Source organism: Podarcis muralis, chromosome 8 (genome assembly GCF_964188315.1).
Source record: "Podarcis muralis chromosome 8, rPodMur119.hap1.1, whole genome shotgun sequence".
In the NCBI taxonomy this organism is placed as follows: Eukaryota; Metazoa; Chordata; class Lepidosauria; order Squamata; family Lacertidae; genus Podarcis; species Podarcis muralis.
In genome coordinates this window covers 20,260,258-20,278,313 of record NC_135662.1, presented here as the reverse complement: position 1 = coordinate 20,278,313, position 18,056 = coordinate 20,260,258, and the positions used below count along the sequence as shown (strand labels likewise).

At 40.6% G+C, this 18,056-nt stretch overlaps 1 protein-coding gene across 1 annotated transcript in view; it reads left to right on the top strand.

Moving 5' to 3' along the window:
* Window positions 1-3,847: 3,847 nt before the first annotated feature.
* The window catches only part of EMC2 (ER membrane protein complex subunit 2), a 41,271-nt gene continuing 27,062 nt past the window's right edge, over window positions 3,848-18,056 (top strand). Inside the window, exons 1-3 of the mRNA XM_028736286.2 lie at window positions 3,848-3,957; window positions 13,803-13,916; window positions 16,421-16,485. Of these exons, the coding sequence (XP_028592119.2) occupies window positions 3,918-3,957; window positions 13,803-13,916; window positions 16,421-16,485 (219 nt within the window). The 5' untranslated portion in view covers window positions 3,848-3,917. The remainder of the gene's footprint in view (window positions 3,958-13,802; window positions 13,917-16,420; window positions 16,486-18,056) is intronic.

Here is an 18,056-nt window from a genome sequence, read left to right as displayed (position 1 = left end):
AGGGAATTTTCTGGAATCCTAGAAAAGCAACTTCCAATCAAGGAAGCCCGCTCAAATAGTTTGAAGATAAAATGCCCCCTTATCTTTTGCGGTTATCCCTGACCATTATAACTGCCTGGTGTGTGATTTACAGTGCTGTCTTACTCACAATGTCCATTGAGTGTGATGGGACTATGTGCGCAAGATTGCAGTCTTGAATTCACTCCCTCTTTTTGACCCTGCTAAAAATAAGACTCCATCTCTCAAAACCCGTGTGTAACTGGGATGACCCTTAATCACAGTGGAATTTGCAGTAGTTGTGTTTCTCTGTTGAGCAAATGTGTGCAAATTTCAGGTCTAATGTAGAGTGCAGAAGCTCCCAATAACTTTAAATGCATGAACAGCACATACTAGAATGTCTCTGAAAAGTCACTCTGGTGCCAGGATGTGGTCATTTGTGATCTCAGCATGTATTCAGGCACTCTCCAGAACAGTTAACTGCTCTTAAATCTCCTGAAAAGGTCACTGCACTGATTTTATTAGCCACTGTATAAGTATCATATTTTTTAAAAAAAATACAGCATTGTGTGAATAAAATTACAGGTTGCTCACACACCTTTCCTTTTCTTCCCTCCTTATATTTTAAATAAGGTTCACTGGGAAGAGATGGAGAGTTCAGAAATAATACCAGTACTCTCCCACCCCCAATTTCTCTACTCAGTCTTGGCAGCATCAACTGCAAGATGACTACAAGTTTTGAGAGCCATGAATTGCATGGACTCCGTCTGGTTCTCTGGGAAAAGAGCCTTCATATGGAAGTGGTTAATTAATGAAGTCACAATCTGGTTCCTTTTTCCATTGAGGAAGAAACCTATGCCAGTGCTATATTGTCCATGCCAAATACAATCTCTCTCAAACTTTCAAACTGGTGTGTACAACCAAGGCTCAATAAAACAAAGTCCATATTGTGACATTTTGTGGTGATGTTATAAACCCTACCGATCATAGACAAATGGTGTGAGATCTGAAGATAAAGCATTAAGGATGCAATCTTATGCACACCTACCTGAGAGTAAGTTCAACTGAACTCATTGGGATTAGTTCTGAGTTGACACGTTTAAGCTCACATACCATGCCAAAGTTTTGTCTTTTAAACCCTATAGCTATTTAGCCCTAAGCTCAGGTTCTCCACCTCACATTTAAAACCTAGATGAAATTGTGTGAGGGAAATGTCACACCACCCGTATGAATACTACAGAAAACACCACTGATGCACCTGCAGCAATTATGCCTAAAGTGTGGAACAGCCCTAAAACCTAATAGCAATGTGATCCACTGAATCTGGTTACCTCATTGACAGTTCATATCTTACCTTAAGGCTGACTCTGTGGTGGTGGTGGTAGGAATCCTTTATTAAACTGTAATAATTGCTTGGTGAGGTGCACGTTGCCATAACCACAGGCTCCGTTCCCTATTTAGCTGGGCACTGTAAAAGTGGGTGCCCAGCTGAAGGCTTCACCACCTCAATATTACCCTGGAGTGAAAAATAAATAGGAAAAGTTTGAAACATGCTTTTGTGAATCAGCCTTCTTGCTTCTTGCAGTTACCATGGATTTCTATACGAGTATGTGTGTGAAACAGTGCCAAGGATTCCAGAAAGTATAAGGACAACGAAAGATGCTTCTAAGTTTGAATAATTTACCACAGCAGTTACTACCCAGTGTATGTGGATGACTATGGATGTTTGGTGGGTTTTGGAATGGGGCGTGGAAGTTATAATAAAAATGTTCCCTATCATGCGTCCTATTTTGTGCTGTATTATGTGAGGAAGATTGAAATATATGTTTGCGAGATTATGCAGTGGGCATTACTGCACCATTAAAAAAGTTTGGGAGGAATCATGCGCTCATTGCATGTGTGAAAGACAGCAAAAAGTTAGGTTAAGGAGCCTGAGATTTTACAATGGGACTTAATGCCTATGCGAAATGTTGATGAAAACACATGTGCGAGTTTCTTCCAAGTATGAAATCACTGCTTTTTCACATAACTTGCTATGGAATCAGTTAAAACGCTGGAAATCCTGTACTTTTGTGGCACAGGTTTTACTTGCCAACCAGGATCAAGGAATACGGAAGGATAAAGAATCACAGTGGGGGTACATATGTATGTGTCAAAAAGTACCCGTATGAACATCTATACAGTAGGCTTTGATGTGAGGACACCATGGAAGGGTGATAAGACAACTGTGCTCTGTCATAATTAGTTATGTTGGTCCATATATCTGCATACAGTGGGCGGGTGGACATGGGTGGACATGGTAGCCTCTACAATACTCCATCATCAGGACTACCGTGTGGCAATGAGGGCAGCAAAATAGGCATACTTTGCTGCCTCTGTTGCATCCTTGAACCCTCCAGCAGGGGCAAACTTTGGTAATATTGTGCCCTGGGCAAGGACAAAATTTGTCATCTTCCTCCCTCCCTCCTTCTGTTCTGTGCATGCTTTCAAGTCATAGTTTTGCACCCCTTTGGGTTGGTGCCCTGTGCAGGGGGAGCACTGCTCTCTGGGCAGGTCTGGTGTTGAATAGTGGGTAGACATGGCAGACGACACAGCGATTTATCCAAAGCAGCTCTTTATTTTGTAAGCTGGAACAGAAACTGAACAGCAAACAGCTCAGCTGGCCTGCTTTTATAGGCAGCCAGCTGTCAACATTGTAGCAACAACAACCCAGGGTTTCCTGCCTAAAATAACTGATGTGGACCTGAGTGAAAACTATCTACAGTATCCCCCTGCTGGCCCAGGGTGAGAACTTCAGTACATAACATCTGGAGATAGTTTTCTGTGGAGGGCACACCAGAAAAGCCTTGAAGGTCCACTGTGACACGTTTGCCCAGCACTTTTGAGGATAAAGTCACGTGCCTTCCAAACAACCTTGATGTTCCTCTCCTGTATGCCATTTCCCACTACTATACTACATGACTTTGGGTGCGTCTTGTATTTGAGCTTACTACTGTGTCTTGGGCTTACTACTGCGGTTCACTGTTTCCGTGATTCTTGTAAGCCCTTCCGTGTCCATCTTTGGGTGAAGAAAGATGGGAGATAAATAATACACACGTGTACAAAAGAAAACGCAGTTAAGAGTGAGCACCAGAGGCAAAAAGCCTCAAAGGTTAAAAGAAAAAAGTCTGTGCTGCTTTTTTTTTGGGGGGGGGGTGGAGGGGAAAAATATTTTCCACGTAGTAAATTAAATTAATTTCACATAGCAAATTAAATTAAGAATTTCCCCCCTCTCCCTTTCCCTTGCATGTCTTTTTCTTTTTCCCATCTCAGGACTTTGTTATAGCAATCCAATAAGAAATACGGAATAAAATAATATGTAATAAAAGGGGTGGGGGGTGGGAAACAGCTATTACTTCATGTTTTAAGATCTAATTCACTGGGCGGTCTCTTGTGAACGTGCTTTTCCTTTATGAGGTAATGTGGCGTGTCTTGTCTTTTACACTGTAAACCTGAGGGCAGGGAATATATATCCCCCCCCCCCTTTTAAACTATCTGTACGTAAGTGGCTGTGGGAATCTTCCCCCCGTGTTTTGTTTTTTTTAATAAACACATCCTCTAAGCTAAGGAAGCAAGCAGCTAAATAAAACGATTTCTAAATCCCTGGATTGAAAGCCGTGTATGAACGACACCCTTCACCCAGGTCGTCCGCCTCAGCGAACTGGAGACCGAGAGCGAAAGGCGCTTTTAAGGCCAACCTGAGGCGAAGAAGGTCGCTCGCTTTCCCCGCCCTCCGCGAGCGAATCCCGCCCCTAGCTCCCCCCAACCAATCAGGCTCGGATCTGTCAGCGATTGAGCTCGGGGCGGGGGCCAGGAAACTCTGTGGGCGGGGCTCCGGGCGGTCACGTGGCGCAGGCGAGGCGTGAGGGGAGCCCGGCAAGATGGCGAAGGTCTCGGATATGTACGATGTCACTTGGGAAGGTAACTTGCCGGCCGCCCGGCCGCGGTGTGTGTTGGCTCGGCGGGGGCGAGAAGGGGAGGGCGAGATACGGGCAGACCCAGGGTGAGGTGTGGGCGCAGCGACAGCGGCTCTGGGGCGGGGGAGAGGCGCCCGCCGCTTCGGAAGGATAGCCGAGGCCTTGCTAGCGCCTCCCCTCGCCAGGCGAAAAAGCCTCAGCAACTTCACCGTCTCTCTGGGAGTCCTTTAGGTGGTATTCTCGAAGCTGATCTACGCACAGAATTAACCCCATAATGGCTTGCGGGGCTGCTTACCTGGTGGGATTTGCGTCCGAGTAGGAACGTGGGTGGCGTTGTGGGTTAAACCACAGAGCCTAGGACTTTCCGATCATAAGGTCTGCGGTTCGAATCCCCGCGAATCTCATCTCATCTCTCCTTTGAATTTACAAGGTCTTTAGCTCCAGTCTGCAATATGGGGATGATACTTTTAAGGATTACAGTAAGATAATGTGTACAAGGTGCTTTGAAAAGTGCTATTTAGGTGACAATGATTCCTAAGTGGTTCAACGATGGATAAAGTTGTCAAAGAACTCTTGATGCAGCCTCTTGATAGAGTTTCAATGAGAGGCTAAATAAAAGTAAGTTGTTATTGTTAAGTATATGATATATTACATTGGATGCCACACTGAATACAGTAAGCCCACAATTTATGCAGGGTGGTGCTGTGGGTTAAACCACAGAGCCTAGGACTTGCCGATCAGAAGGTCGGCGGTTTGAATCCCCGTGACGGGGTGAGCTCCCGCTCCTCGGTCCCTGCTCCTGCCAACCTAGCAGTTCGAAAGCACGTCAAAGTGCAAGTAGATAAATAGGCACCGCTCTGGCGGGAAGGTAAATGGCGTTTCCGTGCGCTGCTCTGGCTCGCCAGAAGTGGCTTAGTCGGCCAATAAAGCGAGATGAGCGCTGCAACCCCAGAGTCGTCCGCGACTGGACCTAATGGTCAGGGGTCCCTTTACCTTTATCTTACTAGGAACGTAGGGAACGGTGATCTCAAGGAGTTTACAGCCTTCCTTTTTCACCTGTCCTGTTGTGGTCACAGTTTTTCACCTGTCCTGTCGTGGTCACAGCGAACACAAGGACAGATTTAACTTTCCCCCCTAGCATGAGTGTAGCCAGGATTTATGTTAGGCGGACAGAATACTCCCCTGTCACCATCTTCTGTCATAATTTTTCTACAATGTATACTTTTAGTAAAGCGTTTTTTATTTATTTACTTGATTCTGGAGGCTGCTGCCCCCCCCCCCGGCTACATATACCCCTAGTCCTGTTTATCAGTGAATTGAGATTTTTCTTCTTCATTAAACCCACATTGGAGATTGAGGGTGCAGAGCTTGGGGGCGAAGGTGGAGACTCTTCCCCCATCTTCCTTTGGTACACTCATCTTAAAATTATCTCCTCTGAAAAGCCATTTCCTTTCATCCTTTTTCATAACTAAAGATTGATAAATCTACACCTTTACCGTCACCCCTTCATTGGCTGTTGGCCTCCCCCCCACTGTTAAAATTTGGGATTGTATGCTCTTTGGGGCAGGGAACTTTGGCGCTGGGGGTCAGAGAGAAGATAATGAAACTTTGTAAAATGCCAGCTGCAGTGATGGGGCTTTATAAGTAATGTATTAGCAAGGGCCTGTGAGCAGCAGCTGAATAAATCCAAAGACATGGAGATGGTTGTATCATTCAGTTGTTGGCCACTGCCTTGAACATCACTGGTTGGGTCGCAGGTTTAACTTAATAACTAATAAGTTAAAAGTATAGCTCTGTTGTAGGTATTTCTTTTAGATCCAGGTCCTTCTGTATGATGGATGTGTATATGTACTTTAATAAACTGAATAGAGTGAAAGATTATGAGTCACTGGGGTAGGGCTTATAAACTTAATAGAGTTTAGCTTATTTTTTGTTGCTATTTTGTTAATATTGTTTTATAGATTATAAATGCCTTTTTGATTTGATAATCATATAATATGACTTAACACAAGACTTGTGATACTCTGTTCTGTTATTGCAATTCATTTCTTGTAAGCCACTTTGGGATTCATTTGGATGGAAAGTGGCATAGAAATGCAAGAAATAAAATCAAAACCAAATCAAATAATCATAGTAATATAATGCATTACTATGCAATAGAGGAGTTCATTACAGAGTACTGCCTGTTTGAAGAGCTTTACAGTGCTTCATGACCAATATATTTGCTTCCATATTGCAGTTGAGGGCTTGAGGCTTGGACAAAAGTAGATTGCCAAGGCCAACCAAAACCTGGGTTTTCCTGTTTTTCAGCTCGTACTTTCAGCTGCTACATTCCATGAGTCGTAAGCATATACATCTATAAAAAAGCAATGAGGTTGTGGTCAGTCTTAAGATTCTGGCAGATTCATCTTGTGCATATTTACTTGGAAGAAAGATCCACTCGGTTCCAATTAAAGGGCATGCGGGATTGCAGTTCTAATTTGTTGCTTTGTTTGTTGCTTCTGAAATCTTTCTTATGCTTGTATATAGTTCTTACTTGAGTGTTGAGTAAGAATTCAGACTACAGCAGGGTTTTCCAAAGTGTGGTCTGTGGACCACCAGTAGTCCACAAGCTTCATTCAGGTTGTCTGTGGCATGTCCGCATTAAATATTTATAATTTTAATTGTGTTTTTATTGGCTTTTATTTCTTGTATTGTGTTTTATTGTATTACAATTTAAATTCCTTAGATAAAAATGCAATTAAAAATTATACAGCATCTAACAGAATGCATCACAGTTGCTACTACAGACAGAATAATCATTAAGTAGTTCAACAAGATTTAACTAGATTTATTTATTAATATGCATACTTATCTACTTCATAATGGAAACCTAATCGTATCTGCTTTCAAAGAAGTAGAAATAAAAAGCAGAAGATTATTGCCATCCATTTTCCTCAGACTGGCAGTATTTAAATGAACCAGCGTGGTGTAGTGGTTAAGAGTGGTGGACTCGTAATCTGGTGAACTGGGTTCGCATCCCCGCTCCTCCACATGCACCTTGGGCTAGTCACACTTCTCTGAAGTCTCTCAGCCTCACTCACCTCACAGAGTGTTTGTTGTGGGGGAGGAAGGGAAAGGAGATTGTTAGCCGCTTTGAGACTCCTTAAGGGGAGTGAAAGGGGGGTATCAAGTCCAAACCCTCCCTTCCTTCCTTCCTTCCTTCCTTCCTTCCTTCCTTCCTATGGGATTTATTTTTTAAAATGTATTTTATAACCTGTCCAGTATCGCAGTACAGTCGTACCTTGGATCCCGAATGCCTTGTGAGTCAAACGTTTGGTTTGCGAAGGTTCTTTGGAACCTGAATGTCCAACACGACTTCTGATTGGCTGCAAGAGCTTCCTACAGCCAATTGGAAGCCGCACCTTGGTTTCTGAACATTTTGGAAGTCAAACGGACTTCTGGAACAGAATCCGTTCGACTTCCGAGGTGCCACTGCACTGTCATGTATTACTAGCATTACTTGTTATTGTAATTTTGTATTGTGAAACCATAGAGTATGAAGGATCAAAAGACTAAACAGGTTAATCCCTAGAGGCAGATCACCCAACTGCCAGCTCCCTATCTAAACAGCATCTATTGATAAGATACTTGAGCAGTGGGGGTAATATTTCCATATGCTTGTTTCCCATGTTGGTAACCTCCGTAGGAAGCAGTTGTGTGGGTTGGGCAGAGGTAATTCCTCCTGCATCGGTTTTTCCAGGCCCCTAAAATGTGGCAATATTATTATTAATTAAATTTCTAAATCACGATTCATTTGACGATCACAGGGCTGTTTAAAATATAAAAACGCAAAAATGCATAACATAATAACAAACAAAAACAATACCCCCCCCAGTTTAAAATGACATTGATAGTTTAATTAACCAGTTTATAGTAGGCCCACAATTTATACACATTTAACTTGTGCACATTCAGCTTTACACACATGGCAAAAATTAACATTAATAAAAAGGGGCAGAAGAAAGGGGGTGGGGTTCTGGGGGAAATGGTTTTGGCAATCCCACCTGCCATTGAACCCGTTGAGTTTTGACTGTACGTGATTCTGGGTTTAAGGTGTGATCCCTGGAAAGTAACCCCCACGTAATTTGCAGGTTTACTGTAGTTCAGGGAACAATCACTTTCATAAAACTAGTTTCTCTTGTTCATAAAATAAACTGTGAATGGAGATTTTGTAATAGTTTCAGATATAATGTTGACACTCAGAAATGCATGCAGTTGATGCTCTGTAGGTTATCCAGAATTGCCAAGGAACTTCTACCCATCTGTGCATGCTTGAGATAATACCAGGCCTGCTTATATAGTCAGTGTTAATCAAAGCCTCTGTTCATTGCTTTCCAGTCATTAAATATTTCATATGTGAGTTCTGTAAGAACTCTTGAGCGGTTGCTGTCTGGACCCAGTGAATTGTCCATTTTTAACATGTCATTAAGGCCTAAAACTCTCTCACCACTATTTGCCTCCATTCCTCAGACTCCCTTCCTGAAAAGGTTTGTTTAGGCACAGAGATCTGCCTTACGTCATTCACTGTGAAGATGGATGCAAATAATTCATTCAATTTCTCTGCAGTATCCTCTTCTTCTAGCACACCTTTGATTCCCTTGTTGTCCAGAGGTTCAACTATTTCCCTATCTGTTTTTCTGCTTCTAATGTACTTAAAGATTTTATTCTTGATGGTTTTTAGCAGTGCACTCATTTGTTTTTCATCCCTTATTGTCTGCTTGTATTTATTTTGCCTAAGTTTGTGTTCCTTTTTGTTTTCCTTATTTGAGCAAGACTTCCACTTTCTGAAGGAAGCTTTCTTGCCCCTCCAGTTGATTCCATGATCAACTTTTTTAGGGCATATTCTATGCAAGTCTAATTGAAGTCATTATTACTTTACTTTTAATCTTTATCTTAATTAAAAGGGAGGAGGATGTGGCATGTGCCAAGTCCTGAGGACCAGATAGAGCAACCTAGATGAAATATGTGTAATGTTGTTTCTTTCTTTTAGATAGTTGGAAACAATATTCAGATCGTAGCCTCTGAAAGTATAGGAAAAGAAGTACAGAATTTGACACAGTGTACAGAAATTATTTGTGAGAATTTCTTGAGTAATTCAGTGGCCTGATAGGCATGTAATGACAAGCCAGAATTATTAGCATTCATTTCATTTCTCTGCTGCTTTATATTTTTAAGAAAAAATCTCAAAATTGTTTACAACATATTAGAACATCAAATAAAACAGTCCAGAATAAAACATTACCAAAGAAAGACAAATATAGTACATTCCAAGCAACATTATTAGCTGGAAACTAAAATATTATCTCGATGCTTTCAAAATAAAACATTACCAAAGGAAGTCAAATGTAAAATGCAAATGTTAAATATCATAACTAAGAATAAAGTATTATCATAAGCATAGAACATACTTGCTGCTTTTGCTACCAGTCCTGCCGATGGTAGTTCATAGCAGGCCTTGGCTGTGGAAGCACAGGCTCAGTGACCTGGGTCTGCCCTAAGAGACAGCCAAGATGTTCCCTGGGTCTCTTCAGCATCCACAACTTTTGTAACTGGAGTCAGTCAGGGTCCCATCCTCCCAGGCCCTTCCAGAAGTTACTGCCAAGAATTATGCAAACTATGGTTTACCAGAAGTGAGGAAGCATCCACTGCTAACATTGCACCCGCCCCCTCCTCCGTTTGCCACACTGTGAGGAAATAAACTAGAGCACTAGCAAGCCATTACTTGCAAACCAGGGCAGTAGATTTGAAACTTAATTCCACAACTTGTTTTCATGATTAAATTTGGCTGACCAAATTTAATTTAAGGTGGTGGACCACTACCACCATCGTGACAAGCTGAAAGTTGATATTGTTTCCCTACAGAAATCATCAGGCTGCAGCACTAGACTGCAATTTCTGCATGCTCACTTGGGAGTGATCCTTCTAAATAAACATGTACAAGTCTGAGACTGTCAGACATTTAATGTGCTTGTTTTCTTATATTAAGTGATCAAATGACAAAACATGGCCTGTCTCATATTTTTCCATCGCTAGATACCCTATTCAGTCATTATTACATTTGAGAGATATAGTGGCATGGAGGCTTTAGTAGTGGCTGAGTAAATTCATGGAGGAAACTTCCATTATTTTGTGTATGTTTGAACTGTCACTCCTTGCACTACATTTGAGATTCAATCACATTCTTTCTGTCCAGTCTTTTAATTTCCAGAGGTCTTGAGTCAGGAACCATTTAGTCTTTACTCAGGCACATGAAATGTAACTCTGTGGTGGTTTTGGTTGTCTTTTAAAATAAAATCTAGCACAGTTCTATTTCACCCCTCCTATTTGTGGAAGGAATCATATGTGGGGTAGGAATGGGGTGGACTATAGAAAGAAATCTGTTTGATCTAAAACTTACAGCTTAACTTGTAAATTTTGAAGTGACAGGAAGACCAACAACTTCAGTCTTGTCTTTTTCTATTAAAATGTAATTAAAAATATTTTTGCATTTAAGATGTCTATAATAGGCAGAATAAAAATACTATATACTAAAACAAACCAAAGGAGTTCCTACTCACACAATGCCTTCTGTTGTCACCTATTGCTTTCTTCATCATGTAAAATTTATCATCTCTCGCTCTCCCTCCCTCTCTCTATTCAAGATAAAGGGCTGTGTCTGTGCTTGTGTTGCTGACCCCATATCTACCTTGCCAAGCACCACTCCTGCCCCCCCCCGCAAGTGTTAGAAACTGAGATATGAAAACCAGGAGCTAAATGGCACCTTAAACCTAGGCCATGGGTGCAACAACGGAATATCTAGGCACACTTTTTAATAACAAGAATACAAAGCTGAAAATGAATGAACTGCAGCTAAAATATTATGTTAATTTTTCACATGGTATAGTCCTTCCTCTGCCCGCCCCCAATATTTCTAAGAAGATCTGTTCTCCGGTCTTCAGAGAGTAGCTGGAAGTGGGGAGGCAGAAAAAGGTCCTCCTTTCCTTCCACTCTGCAGTTTTAAACTGAAATCTTAGGCGCAGTACTGCACCCAGAGCTCAGAAACTGCTTGCACTAATGAAATTCCCAGTCGCAAAATGTGCCTAGAACAATGTGAGTTTCAAACACTGCCTCCCCCTTAATGACTCACAACCTCCCTGCTTCCCTTACACTACAGCGGCAGCCAGTGTGGCAGTGAGTGTGGGGCTCCATTGCTTAACAGGAAGGGGAGGAGCGAGGCATGGGGAGCTTGATGCATCATGCCAGAGCCAATCTGACTCTCCTGCCACCATGCAGTACCCCAAACTCCTTGTGCCACGTGCCTCCCTCTCTTGGTAAGCAGGAGTGACCTGCAATTGCGCAGCAGTTCCCTTTGGTGGTGGAGGGTTAGGAGGGAAGTGGCAGGTGGCATCAGAGCAAGACTGGGAAGCAGTTCCTGGTGAGCTGCCCTAGTCTATCTGTGCCTCCATGGTTTGTTGGACTATTACGTCTCTCTTCACTGCTCCCTGCCACTAAGGGAGGTGGGCGGTGAGCTATTGTCACTCTGTAGTTCATAGCACCACCTGTCTGTGCTCAAGCAAATTGCAGTGTGACAACATCCTTATGCAGACAATTTATAAAGGGTGAAAAAAGGCATCATTGGGCAGGATATAACAGCCTGAGTTCATGAAGACTTTCAGGTCCACCTTGACTGATTGATTATATCACCTTGAGTTTGAGGTGGATTTTTATGTCTGCTGCCAGTGCTGTTTGGTTATTTTCAACTCAAACTGCCATGCTTTTTTGCAGTCTAGCTTTCTGTGTTCTTGACAATTATTTATTCAGAAACGGCTTTTTTCTGTGTGATTTTGGATGCTTTGAAAGTGTTATTAATAAGGATTTAAAACTTCCCCATTGGTCGTTTCCTCATAATAGAAGATGATGTAATGTTCATGAAGTGTAATGACTACACTATTTTAAAAAATAGGGAAAGTGTACATAAATGTTGCCATATTAATTTTAGATATAATTTTAATTTTTCGCATACTCCCTCAGACCATGCTTTTATATTAGTTTAGGGAATAGTAGTGAAAATATCTATGTACATTGCTATTCCAATTTTATAATTCTTACTGAAATAGAAAGCAACCAATGGCCTTGGAATAATCTGTAGTTTATAGGAATAATGAAAACAATCCAAGAGTTCCCAGATGAGGCAATAGAAGAAAATGATCTGTTTCGTAGCTAACACAATGAAGCAATAATAGTATATACTCATTTTGAGATGAAACTTATTCCTACTTCTCTTCAAGACTCAAAGCATGTTCAGTTATATGTTTGCATTGGGAAATATTACCCAAAGCAATTACAAATCTTTCATAGAGGCAGCAGGCAAGTTGAAGGAGTAATAATCATAAATGTGCATTATGACAAAAATAATAAAATCAAACAGAACTTGACAGGTTCAACTCCATTATGCATTAAGCCTGAAATTCAGCATTTTGTACTGCATTATGTTTTTGGCATCCATAAAGGCAGCAACACAATAATCAGTGAGCATCCGCATGCTGTGAATATGTTCAGTTACCCCAGTGCTGAAAGATATTGAACAGCAAGAGGAGAAAATTTTGACTTTAGACATTGGCCCGATTCATCCATCATGGTACTCCAAACTATGGTTTAACATGAACAAACGGGCATGGTTGGTGAACACTGCTCAGATCTCGCCTGCCCCATTTCTCCCTATCCCAAGTCAGGAAGAAACAAATTAGTCCTGGCTTAGTGCTACATGTGAACCACCACTTGTGGTTTGTTTGTCTCCAAATAAACCATGAGAGGGATCCAAGATTTCTTTTTGTTTGGGTTTGTTTTCTCCTGCCTTCAGAAAGGGAAGAGTGTGGCTTGCGTGATTTGAGCAACCTGCACCAGCACACTTACTCATTCATAGACACATCTTGGCTTACAACACAAGACACGGCTTGGCTTACAACACAAGAATGGGCGATCTTTACACGTCTTTAGCTGCCAGGCGAAAACATTTCTCATTACCCAGGCTAAATAATCTATGGCCTGTTAAATGTGTGTGGGGGCTGTATTGTGATAATGTTATTATCACTCTGAGTATTACGTTTTTATTATTAAGCTGCGTAAATTATGTTCTTAATGTTGTACACCGCCCTGGGATCTTTGGATAAAGTGCAGTATATAAATTGAACAAATAACTGAAATAAATAAATGGCTTGCAAACTGAGATTTTCTGTACAACCAGCTCAAAATTATGGGGGGGGGGAGGCCATTACCTGGCTATAGGCAGGTGCACATCAGTTAATTGAGAACCACACTTTCAGCTTTAGTAAGAACAATTTCTCATTAAATAACCTTCATGATCTTCCTAGAATTATAATTACATCAATTGCCTTGAATGATTGGAAAGGAAGCAGGCACCAGACTTGGTCCAGGCATGTTTTTGTTTCCATGCTACTCTTTCTGGCCAGGTGCCTAATATGATGACGACTTGCATGCAGACAGTGTTTTGTCTCTGCATAGAGATAAGATTCTCTTTTTGAAATTTTGAATGCTACTGATCAGTATTAAAAGGTAATGGTAGATGTGCTTGGGAGTTCATGATGTGCTGGTTTTTCACTGTATAAGGGATAAGACTCGTTAGCTAATACTTGTAAACCTAAAAGTCTCAATGTTTATTTTATTTTCCACAAACATAATTTCAAAGCTAGAAACTTTAAGTTACTGAAACAATTATTATCAAACAGAAAATGCATATACCAATTCTTTTCAGAAATCTTGATTAGGAATTGTCATTCCACTGTTTCATTTTTGTTTTTTGTTTTTCAGAGATGCGAGATAAAATGAGGAAATGGAGGGAAGAGAACTATCGGAACAGTGAGCAGATAGTGGAAGTTGGAGAAGAATTAATTCATGAATATGCAGCTAAGCTTGGCGATGACAGTAGGTCAAAGCTGTTTCACGTCTCTTGCCGTCTTTATTCTGTGCAGCTGCTTTTATTAATACCTGATTGATTCTCCTATTACACCCTCAATATTATTTTTCTTTTACTTCACTTTTCTTGTGCATGCTGATGTATGGTACGCCCATAAAGCTCAACATCTGCCAGTTTTCCTGACTCTTGATCTGCTTTCCAACTTAAGGGTGTGGGCAGGGAGATGTATACCTAATCGGATGTATAGCCTGGCCCGCTAGTCATGCAAATACATTTGAGAGAACCCTTGGCCCAAGCCTCCTTGGCCAAATTTCACTCATTGGTTGTCTTCACTCGTTTGAAGGATGGCTAAGTTTTGAAATGGAGACAGAAGGTTATTCCTGAAATTTAACCATAACTTCAGCTACGTGGAATCAATATAAGAGTTGCTTTTATTATAGCGTTGGGCATGAGAGTCTAGGGCGTGCCTGGATTTTCATTATATACAATAGCTCTACATCATTTGGGGGGATCGTAAGTGCACAATACTAATTCTCCCCAGACAGAAACTTGGCACAGAGCATTTTATACCAGAAGGGAATTGTTTAAAAAGAAAGTCACAATAATGCAATACCTCTTTTTATATAAGCACAGGATAAAGCATCAGAGTGTTTTATGGCAAGAAAACTGTATAAAGTTGACCAAGGCTCTTATGTAGGCAGGAAGGGAATAAGTATCAGTGATTTGTTTTTAATGAGCTCATTCTACTTTCTCTTTCTTTCCTTTCTATAACTTAGTTAACCTAATTCAGACAGTATGAGCAGTTCATTTTTGGCAAAGGTCTCAAAGATCAGAACGGGTGTACCCTTCTTTATTTAATTTTAGGAAGTTTTGGTCTCAGTAACACTGACATTATACAAAGAGAGAGAGGGGAGCAATATTTCTGAAATGGGTTCATTTCTTAGAACATTCGACCAGAGGTCTTTCAGTTTGGCATGTTATCATAAGATGTTACTAATATATCTCATAATGATGAGCATTAGAATATTTTTTTCAGAGAACAACTTAGTGGGGAAATTCTGTCCATTCAGATGTTTTTGAACTACAATGCCCATTAGCTCTAGCAAGCATGGCCAATGGCCAAGGATGGTGAGAGTTGTAGTTTAGCAACATCTGGAGGGCCAAAGGTTCCCCAAACCTGGCTTTGGTATACACCTGAAAGTTTCATATAATAGCATAGCACAGTCACTTTCTTATTTGGTTTTGAGATTTAAAATTTGAAGTGCCCAGGAAAACAGGCCTGCATATGTTGTCTCCGAGTTTAATGTAAACTCAGTGGGTGATAGAAAGGGCAGTGATCTCAACAGGGAAGTTGAGTGTGCTGTTTTTCATCGCCTTTCACTTAGTAAATTTATAAATGAAACATATTTACTTCACTCGTTTTGTCTTTTCGAAGAATCACAGACAACAGTAGATTCCCTAATTAATAGTGTTCATATGATGTATATGAATGAATCCTCCATATGTTCCCTGGTGTCATATCCATTTTTGTTTCCAGAGGCTATGTAGTTTCTATTCTAAGAAGGCAATCTGATTTTAATCAAGAAGCCATAGAACATAATAGCCACACATTCACTGAAGTGGTAAAAGCCAAAATGAGAGTGATTGTTGTGTTGTCTGGGGAAAGTAGATTTTCATTGAGGGGTAATCTGTACCCTCCCAAACCTTTAGTTTTTACACAGAACAAGTCTAAGTATGTGTGTATCACAGAAATTTGTACACTTGTCTATTTCATGTGCATGCCTTTCCTCTTGAATGCCAAACGCTCTCAGTATAATAGGGTAGTTTTATTTATTATTATTCGTTGTCACTTACAAGAGAGCTTCATATGATAGTATAATGTGCAGCTTCAATCAACATGATACACTTTATTCATACAACCATTCACCCAGTCTCATTCACCACCCTCATCAGGCATAAATGCAAAACTCAGTTTAAACATATGTACCCACCATAGTGCTGTATCTCCTTTACATTTCCCCCCGCTTTGTGCCACCACTGTCAAAATTGGGGATATCTCTGGGAGCTACAAAAAATTGCTTGGGGGTCCTGATCCAGCTCTCAGGCCAGGGTTTAGCCATCCCTGACATAAAAGAAAAAATGGAGAAGAACAGAACACCAGAATTGGTGAAAGTGTCCCCTAAAAACTGTTGTTCTGCCAAACCTCCAAACTGCTTTTTGAAATTGGGGGAGCTGTGAATCATTTCCATAGTTGGTTGTTATCATAAATAGCTATTCTGGTGTAGTAGTACTGTATTGCATTGTAATATGGAACACTTTACAAAAATGCTTAAGCAGCATAAATGAACAGTATAGCTTTTAGAAGTGTTGAGTAGCGCATATTAATTTTGAGCACTAATTATGACAGGTCCAGGTTTCTATAAGAAAAAAAGAGAATGTAATTTGTTTTAGGTGTTTTGAAAAACATACTGCCTCATTTCATATGACAGATGTATTTTTGTGTGTTTTCTAGTCTGGATAATATACGAGCAAGTGATGATTGCTGCATTGGACTGCAGTCGGGATGACTTGGCACTGGTAAGTAGTCCAGCTGACCTCTGCTGCAAATGTAATGGCTTGGAACACTGCTTACCGCAAAGGATTCTCCCATTCTCTCCTCCTTGCTGCAGCTCCCTATGCCCCCTGAAAAGCTGCTCCTGAAGCTTGAGGTACCCTTTGGAATGGCATGGTGAGTAACACAGAGGGCTGCAGCAAGAGAGGGAATTGGTGAAATCTGGAGCGTCTGCCTTGAGTGAGAGGAAGCTCTTTTTTAATTTACACAATGTGAAACTTTTCCGGGTGATTTTGTGGAGGTGCAAACAGGTGGTTCTACATGGTCAGTTTATAGCACAATGTGCTTTTGGGGAGCTACACAATCTCTCCCCACCAGTCGTTTTGTATTGCATTTGTCCAGCACTCTACTGCAAAATTCTGTTGCAATTCTTTTGTTGTCTTGTGAAGTTCTAAAAAGTTTTGTGTTCTTCAAAGATTAAGAGCTCCTCTCACTATTCCTCATAGGCATGGAGGTGTCCTTAAGAATAGAATGATAGGCTGGTATTCAATGAAATCCTACTTAGAATAGACATGTTGAAATTACTGAACTTAAATTAGTCAGGTCCATTTACTTCATAGCTTTCCTTTCCTCCCACCACTAAGTTATGGCCTGGCATTTCTGTAGTAAGCTGCTTTTAAAAGTTTACTAATTTTAATTCTGTGCACTCTTCCTCTTCAGTGCTGGAGTGCGTATTTTTCCTATTTATTTTTAAGAAACAACTAACAACTGTCATGCTCCTTCATGACAAATCTAGCTTCCATTTTATACTGATAAACTATTGCAGTTTAGGTCCTTCAGTGAGGCTAGCATGAACACAAGCATTATGGGAAAACAAATACTGAGATTTTTATTGTTTCTGTAGACCTGGAGGCTTGTAGAACCTTAAATGAGATAATGCCTACACCAATATTTTGCTTATAATTATCACAGGTCTTTCCAAAGTTCTAAAAATATTTACAGCTACAGTACTTTGATACAAGCTGGGTGCCAAAATAATATGTTAGCTGCTATATTGTAAAGAAAATGTTGATACAGAATCTCAGTGTATGTCAACTTTTCAAATGATTGAAAGGTACCTCTCTCAATCTACTGATTTTTGTGTGCCATCTACAGTAAATGTTTTGCATGTGGGTTTCATTGCATAGCTGCTACGGAAATGTTTGTATTATGGAAATCCTTTTCGTTTTGGTAAAAAAGGAGGAGACCTACAAACTAGGGAATTTGATACTTTTTCTCTAACCAGCAACTTCTGGTGAAAGAGCTATGTAAATGTTTGAATTACGTATACAGAATTTTCTTGCTGAAAGTTTGTTCCTTAGTTTGGCAGCTCAAGGAAAAGTATAAAGGGAATGCAAGAAAAAGATCATTTATGAATTTTTAAGCTAATTGTAATTTCAAGAATAAGAGAGTCGTTTTTCTTTATCAATACCTTATGAACACAGTTTTGGAACAATTTTATTATATTAGAATATCTCATTCTGATATTTCAAATATGACTGGGTTTGTAGAAAGTGAGATGCAGTTAACATCACTGTTCGTTCAGGAGATCTTGCCA